The sequence below is a fragment of the Ursus americanus genome, chromosome 6 (genome assembly GCF_024610735.1).
Source record: "Ursus americanus isolate L20-20 chromosome 6, mUrsAme1.1.p, whole genome shotgun sequence".
Taxonomy (NCBI): domain Eukaryota; kingdom Metazoa; phylum Chordata; class Mammalia; order Carnivora; family Ursidae; genus Ursus; species Ursus americanus.
The window spans coordinates 36,009,585-36,022,738 of NC_142132.1; the positions used below are offsets into that span (position 1 = coordinate 36,009,585).

General features: G+C 33.8%; 1 protein-coding gene across 7 annotated transcripts in view; it reads right to left on the reverse strand.

Annotated features, from left to right (window-relative positions):
* The window catches only part of KIF20B (kinesin family member 20B), a 66,028-nt gene that overhangs the window by 48,386 nt on the left and 4,488 nt on the right, over positions 1-13,154 (reverse strand). For all 7 annotated transcript variants that reach the window (XM_045810066.2, XM_087862912.1, XM_045810068.2 and 4 more), the window contains exons 3-12: positions 7,237-7,323; positions 7,026-7,142; positions 6,278-6,416; positions 5,535-5,719; positions 4,070-4,106; positions 3,357-3,584; positions 2,437-2,548; positions 1,542-1,613; positions 1,096-1,242; positions 258-420 (exon numbers count right to left, since the gene is read on the reverse strand). In XM_045810066.2, the coding sequence (XP_045666022.2) occupies positions 258-420; positions 1,096-1,242; positions 1,542-1,613; positions 2,437-2,548; positions 3,357-3,584; positions 4,070-4,106; positions 5,535-5,719; positions 6,278-6,416; positions 7,026-7,142; positions 7,237-7,323 (1,287 nt within the window). The remainder of the gene's footprint in view (positions 1-257; positions 421-1,095; positions 1,243-1,541; positions 1,614-2,436; positions 2,549-3,356; positions 3,585-4,069; positions 4,107-5,534; positions 5,720-6,277; positions 6,417-7,025; positions 7,143-7,236; positions 7,324-13,154) is intronic.

Below are 13,154 nucleotides of genomic sequence, written 5' to 3' on the forward strand. Positions count from 1 at the left end.
GCTTGCTTTCTTTCTCTCTCTCTCATTCTCTAAAATAAATAAATAAATCTTAAAGAAAATAATACTACCAGGGGGAGCCTTCAATCTTGTCACATGTCCTCTTACTTGGTCAAACATTTACATTTTTAATTTTCAATTATTTCCTAGGTTTACAGTTTTAAGTGCAAAATGTATTAGCTGAGAAAAAATGGTTTATATTCTAATAAGAGACTTAATAAGAGACTTAATAAATTCTGCAGAAATTTGAGTATATTTACTTTTTGTGCAATGGCTGAGAATTTCAACACATTAAGTGTTTCATCATACGCAAAGTAACATTGGCTGATGTTGACAATCATGCATATTTTCCCTTTACCATTAAAAAAACTTTGAAAATAGTGGGTCAATTTACTTTCCCGGAAAGGCACGTGCTGTTGAAACCTATGGAAAAAATTTTCAAAAAACTCTAAGTTAAAACAAATCTCATGAAATCAGAACACTAATAAATTTTACAAAGAAATAATTAATCTAGCTATCATGGACTTCTAGATTGGTGATTAGCCTATAAAAGTCATTTTTTGTTTATTTATACTATTTTCTTTAAATACTGCTAATAATAATACTAACGCTAACAGTAACTCGCTAGAGAAAAATGTTAAGAAAATTGAAGTGGGTTGTATTTTCTAGTGTAAAGCAATTTTACAACATATGCCATGAAACACCTTTACTAAAAATGATAAAGGCTAATTACAATTTATTCAGCCTAAAATGCTAATTAATACAGAAATCTATCACGTCTAGAAGACCACAATGATTAGTTGTGTTTGAATAGAATGGTTGTAGATAATAAGCCAGGATCATGAAAAGCTTATTACAAGTGTCTGTTGACATACACTTGCTATGGAAAATATTGTGTTTACTTGAGTCACTGGCATCGACTGACATTGTTTTTATTTCGATTTTTTTTAATCCAAGAACTCTAAGTATTTCTATCATACTTCATATATAGTCATTATATAAAAGCCGGTTAAAAACAAAAAAGAACTTCCTAAAATTAGAGTTCAAAGTTTAAATATTAACACTTAACATACCCATAGCACTGCCAGCAACACTTACTTTGATTTTTCACTGTTTTTTAAAACATTGATACACTTCCCCAGAGTCAATAAAGAAGTGTTGATATTCCCAGTCTCTCTTAACCTTTCCCCTTCATTCTGTGTCTTCATGCTTCTTTCTGAACCAGCAAGATCACATAAACACAATCTGAATTAACCAAAACAAACAAACAAAAAACTATAAAAAGTTCTTCAAAACAAAACAATTCAAAATAATTACAATTTGTTTTTTAAGTGAGAGAGAGAGTGAGCATTAGTGGGGGGTGAGGGGCAGAGGGAGAGGGAGAGAGAGAATCTTGAATGGGCTCCATGCATGGAGCCTGACAGGGGACTCAATCTCACAATCTTAAGGTCAGGACCTGAGCCGAAATCAAGAGTCAGATGCTTAACCAATTGAGCCACCCAGAGCACCCCGAATAATTACAATTTAAAGAATGTTCAACTTACTCACTGACTCGCATTACACGAGGCATTTCAGAATCTTCAATCTGTAATATTCTAATAGTGAATATGCTGTGACTAAAAGAAATTTAGAAAAATCAAATGTTATCTTTCCTTTTTATTCAAAATAGGCAAAGCAAGCATCTAAATCAACACCTATTTATATCTTATACTAGCCGTACCTCCAGCACTGCACTTTCCAACTAGTTGCCAGAAACTTCAATCCAGTGTTCCACTGTCACCTACATACCTAACTCCCTAAAACCAAATATCTTATCTTTCATTTTGCCCCAAATTCTTTGAGCCCTCTCCTTCCCTTAACAAACTTCTATTAGAGAGATCATTTAAAATAAAATATCAATTTACTTGCAAAGATCTTACTATTAGTTAAAATGCTATATATACTGCTAATTCTCTTTTAATATACTCCTAAAGTAAAGCATACGTTAGGCCCAAATACAGGCTTATCTGGATCATATACTATTTTCACGCCATACTGAGTATGGGGGATAGGGCTCTTTCCCCCTTAAGAGACAACCTATTCTAAATATTTCACTGCTTAAACTTATTTCCTTTTGTCTCTCATGCCTCAATTCCTTCCTTCAAAAACATCATTCCTTAACCCCTTGAGAAGCATATTAAAACTCTTAAATATTGAGCTTATTCACATAAAGAATAAAAATACTTAAAAGACTTCATGCAAATTAGTAAATTTTGTTAGAACAATAAATAGTCCTGATATTATGTGTTTAGTGGTCTTAACAAAATATTTTTTATGCCCATGAATTCATTTAACACATCAGAGAACCTACTGCCCATTTTAATCTTAAATTAGTTGTATTTACAATAGCACAGAACACCCTGGGTGCTCAGAGCTCACACGGCAGGGTTTACTCTTTACCTTCTACTAGAAGCATTGTTCAGCTTTGTGAAGGCAACACTCTGGTGCTTTATTCCTAGTTTTAAAAGTCTATATGCTTCTTTGGAATCAGATACTTGAATCCATTGTAGATCTTTAAAAAAGTAAAGAGGACACATATCACTTTATAAAAACAGCATTTGTTATACAATGTAATCTCTTTAGAGATTTGTAACCTCTATTCCCAAAGACATATAATGAAATCTTTTAATAACACCCTCTAGGTGGAATCCACTCAGGTATTCTATATTCCACTAGAAAAGAGATACACAAGAGGAAAAAAGACAAAGACAAATCATACTATGGATTAAACCTACAAAATTACCTAGATGTGAGACACTGCAGATTGTAATTCATTAGTGAATCATGAAGTCAAATTTAGTCATAACCAGCATTTTATAAAAATGAAGTAGAATACAGAAAAATATCAAAGTGTATTCCTTGTACTAAGGGTAAGTATAAGTAATGAAACTTCTGAGTTGTAAATATGTATGCATATTTATACATATGCGAGTACTAGATCATGACATTATTAATGTATGTATGTACTTCCTACTTTGAGTGGTGGTTTTAAAAAGTTGGAAAAACACCACTGTGGAAGAAGAGATACATTTTCATAGCTTCATAGCTGCTACAAAGCAGCAGAATAACGTGAATACCAACACACATAGCTTTTCCCACCTCCCAAAATTCCATCAGTGATATTCAAGCAAAACAATATCAACACTTACCTCTTTACACTCAGGTTTAATTAACATACTAAAACATACCTCCAAAGCACAAACTTCTCTTACTATGTTGATGTAAATAATTAATATAAAAATTTTCAATCTCCAGTTTGCTCTAACGAAGCCTAGAAAGAAACTTCAGAGCAGTAAGATAAAAAGCACTCATTACTATACCTTTTATAAAAGAATAGCCCTTTACATCCTGCGAAAGGCGTAGCATCTTTCTCTTTTGGAACTTAGATAATACGGGAACAAACAAGTCATAAATGCATTCATTGTAAATCTCAAAGAAAGAAACCCACACAGAAAATTTTATATTATTATCCATATTCAAGCTAGCTTGTTCACAGTCTTTCATGGATTCTTCAAACTCTGGGATATTCAAAGAGTTGGTTAAACTTCCTACAAAAAATAAAAAAGGATAATCACAAAATTAAGAAACTAGCTAAAAATGAGACAAGACAGATCAAGACCTCGGACTTGAAAAACAAGTATCCTTAATCTTTTAACCAGCAATGTTAAACATTTTTTGGACCAAAGCAGATGTTAAAAAAAAAAAAAACTGTATTAATCAAAGCTTGGCTTCTTTTTATCTTTCTTTTCTTTTTGAAAGAATGTCAATGAATCAAATTGAAGTTACACGTAAAGGACAAAGAAAAAATAGTAACTCTCTTGAATTCACATGAAAGTTACAAGTGAAAGGGATTCTTTGTGATATTAAATCCAAATAAAACTTTACAGTGACTGTTATTTCATATAGTATGTACCATTTTCCAAGAATTACTGTCATTTAAAAAATCAAATCACTAGGAGTGATTCAAAAATTAAAAGCTATTCAAATGTATTTCATATAATCAACATTTGAAAAGTGAGAAAGGAAACCTTACCATAAAGAGTATCATAACTATCATTCTGCAACACAACCTAAAAAGGAACAATTTTTTAAGTTAAAACTATTTTTAGTTAAGGTTAAATAACCAGTACATTGATTATCTATCCAAATAAGTCACCAACCAAACCACAACCTGTCATCTACCCAATTCAATGACCTCTATTAATTCTTTCCCCCAGTTAAATAATACAGTCTCATAATAAGAAATCTGGGAAACCACAGAAGAGTATTAAAAAGAATATCGTCACATATGATCCCTGCCACTCACAGGCAATTACTAGTGATATTTCAATATATTCCTTTCTATTCTATTCCCCACATTTACTACATTGAGAGCTTTTACTTTTACTTGCTATAATTAAAATTTATTTGTAAACAAATAATGGTGGCTATGTAACTGAATAGATGTAAAATAATTATTCCCCTACTACTGAACATTTAGATTATTTACAAAGTTTTGTAAGTAAAAATAATACTAAGATAAATATCTTCATTTATAATTTTTTTTCTGCATTCTAATTAGTTCCTTAGGATATATCCCTAAATATGAATTAGTGGATGAAAAGATATGACAAATTTTTAAGTTCTCACTCACAGTATTGCCAAACTGTTTTCTAAAAACACATCTTACACTCAACGTATGAAAGCATGATTTCATTTTTTAAATATTTTAGTAACTTCATAAGCAATATGATGTTTCAACTGGATAACTTGTAAGGGAAATTTTTTTCATTATTAATGACTTCAATTTCCTCTAAGAATTTTCTGTGCAATTACCTACCAATTTCCATAATTTTTATTTATACTCACTATTTTACTTTCAGAGATCATAATCATGGACGCTGAATTGTGAACTCCACTGAGCAAAAATATTTTATCACCTTGAAACCCTGATTTCTAAATGTCTTAAAAAAGAAAAACTCTATCAATATTTTGCAGCTATCTATAAAAACTGTAAATAGTTTTAACAATCTTAAATAGGATAGTCTGAAAACATAACATAAAATCCACAAGAAACAGGAAGAATAGACAAATATATCTTTACAAAAAACTTTCTGTGAAAAACTAATAGAAGAAAGAAAAGAAGCCAATATAACCTAAAAGATAAATGTTATCAGAAATTTTCACTTTTTATTTCTCACATTTCCTTGTTTAGATTTTGTGTATACAAATTAACAATTAAAAAGATTTTTTTAATCATCACATATAGTACTGTTTCTACAACCACCAAAAAAAATTTCAGAACCATTTACATTTGTATTGTTTAAACATTTCTGCTACTTGTACAATGTAAAGCAAGAAGAGAGGTCTTCAAACAAGTTTATACTTTTCTCAAAAAGAAAAGACAACCATCACCACCACCACTACCACAAAATATTCAAATATAGGCTGAAACAAAGTAAAGAGCTAATAAAAGGTCATGATGTATATATTTTTCACATACTAGACCACTTCCATACCTCTTTAATTTGCCGAAGCAATGCACTTTTGCTAGCAACCTCTTCTTTCTCTTGGTGTGGTGATAACCGTAAATATTCTCTAGATCTATGTGGTTTAAGGTTCATCTTTGAATACAGTCTTTCCTGAAGACTATCAAATAATACATTCAAAGTTCGCGGCACAATACCAATATTTTCTTCTGTGCCTGTGAAAAGAATTTTTGTTTTATACTCTCTTAGAGTATTAGCAAAGTGGAAACATTCCTGGATTACCAAGGCTCTTTTTATACCACTAACAGGCAAGAATAAATAGCTAAGACAAAAGCAAGAGAATTTGAAGGATTACTCAGTTTTCCATCACTTTGCTCTTCATTGTATAACGGACATTTTATCAACTAATATACTGATGCAAAACCTGAAATTTTACATTCACATCAGGCCATAACATCTTAAATCACCCATATCACAAAGTATAAAAGGTAAACAAAATGCTTCCCTGGTTATCCATGCTTAATTCACTACGTCACATAAATCCTTCTTCTGAATTGTTATCATCTACTTCTCTATCATACGTGTAAAGCAATTTCACAAATGAATTAAATCAACCTGAATCAAAAGCCATCGGCAATACATATTCAATATGCTATTACTATTAAAAATGGAGCAAATGTACCAGGTAATGGAAATATAACTACATGCAAGTATTATGAGAATGAGTGACTATTAGTACTTTTTTCCTTTCCAGCAAAAATAATACAGTTTACCTTGAAATGTATATGTTTTTCCTGAATTGGTTAGTCCGTAAGTAAAAATCAGCCGACTTTGTCCTTTCAAGAGGTCTTTTACCGGCTGCATAATGCAACCCAGGAAGAATTCCTTCTGTGTAGTTTCTGGGCCAAAAACCTAATAAGCATTTTTTAAAACAAGTCTTTTTAGAAAATTCAAGTAAATTTTTACAATCAGTTCTACCCCATAACTCATGTTTTAAAATTTTATTTTTTTAAGTTTATTTATTTAAGTAATCTCTAGAGCCAACATGGGGCTCAAACTCATGACCCCAAGATCAAGAGTTGTGTGCTCCCCCGAATGAGCCAACCAGGCACCCCTCGTGTTTCAAAAATTTAAAAGATTTCTTTTACAAGATTCATATACTTACGATAGGTGCTATATCCCCAACTCTCATAAATATACATGATAGATTAACTACTGTCAGAAAGTTTTCAAGATAGAAATCTGACCTAGTCCATCAAGTTTTCACCTCAATTTTGAAAAGAACATTTCTTATAACAAAAAAGGTTAAAAAACTATACAGTAATTTATTCACTTCCAATTATATATTTACAAACCTGAAATTTGAGTCCTACTCTTGAGAAAAAAATACCAGTGCCTAACACCTAAGTTCCATAAGCACATGATGTATATAGTTCATTATATACAATTATGCAGCTACTTAGCCTAAGTCAAATTTCTTCTACTTAAAAGAAAAATCTTCAGTTTCACATAAGTACTTACCTTGGAAAAACTGAATTTCTGTGCCATCTGCCCAGAGCTTTTCTCACTTAATCGACCAAGGATGCTTTGAGGATCTTTCAGCAGAATAGTCTGTGAGTCTAGCATAGACACACAGCCCTAGAACACATAAATAATCCCACAATAAATAAATAAAAACAATGGTATTTTGTCCATTTAATGAAAGTAAAATCCAATCAAAGTCACCACAAACCTCAGACTCATGTTCTTTTTCTGACTGTGTAAATGGTCTTATTCGAAGACAAACCTGGAGATAATCTTTGGATTCCAAACTATTTGCCTTAAAAAGAACAAAATAACTGTATTTAAAAAATGCAAAATAGGGCTTTTCAGAAATCACCTTTCTTTAAAGTGGCTATTACATAACTGAGACTATAAAGAACCTCTAAACAAACAGTGATTCTCTCGTTTGTAACCATTTTATATGTCTAAAGAGAAGCAAATCTACTTAGAAAAAAACACTACAAAAGACTCAGTTTCCTCTACCGTCTATATTTATACTTGAAGTTTACAATATACCTCTTTTCCATAAAATCCTAATCTTTATAGCTAAATACAAATAACAGGGCTCTCAGTCACTAAAACATAGTACTCTAGAATAAATTCCACGCAATCAGAATAATCTATTAACCCAAATGTTCAATTCCAACTAAAATTTTTTTGCTATACAGCATTCTCTTTACTCCTTCCTTTGGGGAAGAAACAAGTTTAGTTCTTTTTTTTAAGATTATTTATTTATTTATTTGTCAGAGAGACAGAGAGAGAGAGACCACAAGCAGGGGAAGCAGTAGGCAGAGGGAGAAGCAGGCTCCCCACTGAGCAAGGAGTCCAATGCGGGATTTGATCCCAGAACCCTGGGATCATGACCGGAGCCAGGCAGATGCTTAACCGACAGCCATCCAAGTGTCCTGAGTTTAGTTCATTTCTTAAAATAATTCTAAAGAAATGTGGTGTTTTTTTTTAAGTAAAAAGGAACCAGTTACTTAAATACAACTTACTAAAAAAACCAAAAAACAAAAAACAAAAAACAACACCCAGGACCTAGAAAATCTGAAGTCTTATATCTATTAAAGAAATTCAACTTATGTTCAAATAACCAAATAATCCCACAAAGAAACTCCAGGCCCTGGTAATTCATTAGTCAATTCTCTCAAACACTTTAGAATATAATCATACAAATCATAGAGAGGACTTTATTTTTTTTTTTTTTAAAGATTTTATTTATTTATTCGACAGAGATAGAGACAGCCAGCGAGAGAGGGAACACAAGCAGGGAGAGTGGGAGAGGAAGAAGCAGGCTCCCAGCAGAGGAGCCTGATGTGGGGCTCGATCCCACAACTCCGGGATCACGCCCTGAGCCGAAGGCAGACGCTTAACCGCTGTGCCACCCAGGCGCCCCTATAGAGACGACTTTAAGAAAACAAAGAGAATACTTTTCAACTAATTTTGAGTATGACATAACCTTGACACCGCGATCTGACAACGATATCCCCAGAAGAAATTACAGAACAATATCCCTAATTAAGATAGATGCGAAAATTCCCTAACAAAGTATTAGCCAATATATAAAATAGGATAATACAGACTGACCAAAAATGTTTTATCTCAGGAATACAAGGTCAATTTAGCATTCAAAAATCAATTTGGGTAAATAACCACATCGAAAGAATAAAGAAATGTTTATCTCTAGGGGCACCTGGGTGGCTCAGTCAGATAAGTGACTGCCTTCAGCTCAGGTCATGACCCCAGAGTCCTGGGATGGAGCCCCAGGTAGGGCTCCCTGCTCAGTGGGGAGTGTACTTGTCCCTCTCCCCGTGCCCCACCTCTGCTCATGCTTTCTCTCTCTAATAAATAAATAAAATCTTAAAAAAAAAAAAAAGAAATGTTTGTCACTAATAGATGTAGGGAAAAAAAGCATTTGAATGATGACATGAAATTGACATAAGCATTCAACATCCATTCATAATAATTCTCAGCAAAGTCGAATAGACAGGAACTTCCTTCACCTGACAAAGGACATTTACAAAAACCTACAGCTAACATCATACTTCATGGTAAAAGACTGAATCTAGGATGAGTAGCAAGATAAGTAATACAAAGATTTCCACTCTCATCATTTTTATCTAACTCTGTACTAGAGGTTCTAGTAAATGTAATCAGGCAGAAGAGAAGAGAAGAGGAGAAAAGAAGGGCATCCAGACTGGGAAGAAATAAAATTGTCTTCATTCACAGACAACATTAACATCTACATACAAAAATCAAACAGAATCTACAAAAACGTTACTAGAACTATTAGATGAGTTTAGCAATGTAACAGGATATAAGATCAATATGCAAAATCAATTATTATTTTATATACTGGGAAAAAAGTCAGAAATTGATTTTAAAAAGCAATACTATTTGGAATAGCATCAAAAGTCATGAAATACTTAAGGGATAAATCTGACAAAGATGTAAAAGGCCTATGCCCTGGAAACTACAAAACAGTGTTCAGAGAAATTAAAGGAGACTAAAAGAAATTGAGATACACCTTGCTCACTGTTTGGTAAACTCGATATTGTTAAGATGTCAATTCTTCCAAAACTGATCTACAGATTCAATGCAATTGTAATCAAAATCCCAAGAGACTTTTGTTGTGGCAATTGATAAGCTCATTTAAAAATTCACAGAGTTCGGTGATGACCTCTACCTCTGAAACTAATAATACACTATATGTTAATTGAATTTAAATTTTAAAAAAATCAAAATAAGTAAATAAATAAAATTTTAAAAAAATAAAAATAAAAGTGGGGTGCCTGGGTGGCGCAGTCGTTAAGCGTCTGCCTTTGGCTCAGGGCGTGATCCCGGGGTCCTGGGATCGAGCCCCACATCAGGCTACTCCACTAGGAGCCTGCTTCTTCCTCTCCCACTCCCCCTGCTTGTGTTCCCTCTCTCGCTGGCTGTCTCTCTCTGTCAAATAAATAAATAAAATCTTTTTTAAAAATAATAAATAGGGGCGCCTGGGTGGCACAGTCGTTAAGCGTCTGCCTTCGGCTCAGGGCGTGATCCTGGCGTTATGGGATCGAGCCCCACATCAGGCTCCTCTGCTGGGAGCCTGCTTCTTCCTCTCCCACTCCCCCTGCTTGTGTTCCCTCTCTTGCTGGCTGTCTCTATCTCTGTCAAATAAATAAATAAAATCTTTTAAAAATAATAATAATAATAATAATAATAAATAAATAAATAAAAAATAAAAGTTAAATAAATAAAACATGAAAACAATATCGAGGCCCAAGCAACCCACAACACATACAGGAAAAACTTTAAAAATAAAAGCTACATTCTCATGCCCAGCATGTTGCTTTCTTTTTCCTAAAATGACAGAATGTCCAGTCCACTTATGGACACCTGACAACCACAGAAGTATATTTCTCACTGGCCTGTTTTGTCTATACCAGCTTCTAAATTGTCAAAATAATTCTGTTGAGAGATTTTCAATAAAAGGGAAGAGAAGGAAGTGGGTTTTAATTTCAGGAAAATTGAACAAATATAAAACTCCTTTCAGTATATCTTGCAAACCTATTTATTATATATAAAGTATATATATTTTAAAGTTTCAAAAAAAATTTTTTTAATAAAAATTCACATAGGGGGCACCTTGTTGGCTCAGTTAGTTAAGCGTCCAACTATTGATCTCAACTCAGGTCTTGATCTCAGGGTCCTGAGTTCAAGCCCCGCATTGGGTGCCATGCTGGGCATGGAGCCTACTTTAAACAACAAAAAAAAAAAATCACACAGAAAGGCAAAGTACCTACAATAGTCAAAACAACTATGAAAAAGAAAGTTGGTGGGCTAACATAACACTACCTGATTTCAACACTACATTGATCAAAACAGTGGGGTACTGGCAGAAAGACAGACAAATAAATGAAACAATATTCAGAAACAAACCCCCACATAGGACATCTGACTTATGATAAGGTGGAAAGGAAATGCAGTACAGAAAGCGTAGCTTTTTCAACAAATCAGGCTAGAACAATTGGACACCTATACTTAAAAAAAATAAGAATTTGGATACACAGCTCACATTGTATATAAAAATTAATTCAAAATGGATCATATCCTAAATATAAAACTAAAACTGTAAAACTTCTAAAAGAACACACAAAAGAAAACCTTTGTGGACTTGACTTAGGCAAAAATTTCTTTTCTTTCTTTTTTTTTTTTTTTTTTGTAAAGATTTTATCGATTTATTTGACAGAGAGAGAGCACAAGCAGGGGGAGCAGCAGGCAGAGGGAGAGGGAGAAGCAGGCTCCCCGCTGAGCAGCGAGCCCAACATGGGGCTTGATCCCAGGACCCTGGGATCATGACCTGAGGTGAAGGCAGATGCTTAACCGACTGACCCACCCAGGCGCCCCTAGGCAAAGATTTCTTAAATATGACATCAAAAGGACAATCCATAATAGAAAAAAATTGATAAAACTAAAAACTTCTGGGGCGCCTGGGTGGCACAGCGGTTAATCGTCTGCCTTCGGCTCAGGGCGTGATCCCGGCGTTACGGGATCGAGTCCCACATCAGGCTCTTCCGCTATGAGCCTGCTTCTTCCTCTCCCACTCCCCCTGCTTGTGTTCCCTCTCTCGCTGGCTGTCTCTCTCTGTCGAATAAATAAATAAAATCTTTAAAAAAAAAAAAAAAAAAACTAAAAACTTCTGTTCTTCAAAAAACACTACTAAGGGATAACAGGCAAGCCATAGACGGAAAAAATACTTACAAAGTATGTATCTGATAAGCAGATACATCTGAAAAACATAAAAAACACTTAAAATTAAATAATAATATAAAAACAACCCAATTTTTTAAATGGGCAAAGATTTAAATTGACACTTCACCAAAAATACACTAATGACAAATGATCACATGAAAACATATTCAACATCTTTAGTTATTAAGTTAAATGCAAATACGAATGTGATACCAATACATCTATTAGAATGGCTAAAAATAAAGACTGCCCAGAAAAGCCAATATAAAACTGAAGGAGAAGAACAAATTTGGAGGACTGTCACTACACAACCTCAAGACATACTATAAAGCTACATTAATCAAGACGACGTGGAATTGGCAAAAGAACAGAAACCATCAATGGAACAGAAATATAGAGCCCAGAAATAGATGCGCATGAATATAGTCTACTCATCTTTGATAAAGAAGCAAAGGCAATACAATGGAGCAAAGACAAGTTTTTTCAACAAATGGTGCTGCAACAACTGAACATCCACATGCAAAAAAACTAATCTAGAAAAATTAATTTTATAGCCTTCACAAAAATGAATTCAAAATGGATACAACCCTAAATGTAAAACACAAAACTATTAAAGTCCTAGAAAATCCAAATGACCTTGGATTTGGCGATGACTTTTTAAATTCAACACGAAAGTCATTCTTAGCTTGTGAGCAATACAAAAAGAAGCCATTGCTTACAGACCCTTGTGTTAAGTGAAAGAAGGCAGATGTAAAAGACTACATAATGCATGGTTCCACGCATATACCAAGAGGCACTTATCCCTTCCTCCCTTCTTTACTTTCTTTCTTGATTTATTTAAGATTTATGTATTTATTTTAGAGAGAGACAGAGAATATGAGTGGGGGGAGGGGCAGAAGGAGGAGAGAGAATCCCAAGTGGACCCCCCACTGAGTGCAGAGCTCCAATGTGAGGCTTGATCCCATGACCCCGAGATTGCGACCTGAGCTGAAATCAAGAGTCAGATATTCAACTGACTAAGACACCCAAGCACCCTCTTTCTTATGATTAAAAGAGCTCAAGTGAAAAACCCTGGCATATGATGGGAACTAAATAAGTTTTATTTTTTTTAATTTATGTAGCCTTTCCCCTTCCACCATTCTTTATAAAATGGGTTAGTCCAACTCTCTTAGGCATCAAAATTAATAACTGAAAACGTAACAAATAGAATATAAATGGACTGAGAAGTAAATGTGTAAGAAATAAAGTCTAGGGGCACCTGGGTGGCTCGGTCAGTCAAGCAGCCAACTTTTGTGATTTCAGCTCAGGTCATGATCTCAGGGTCCTGGGATCAAGCCTGTGTTAGGCTGCAGGCTCAGCTGGGTAGTCTGC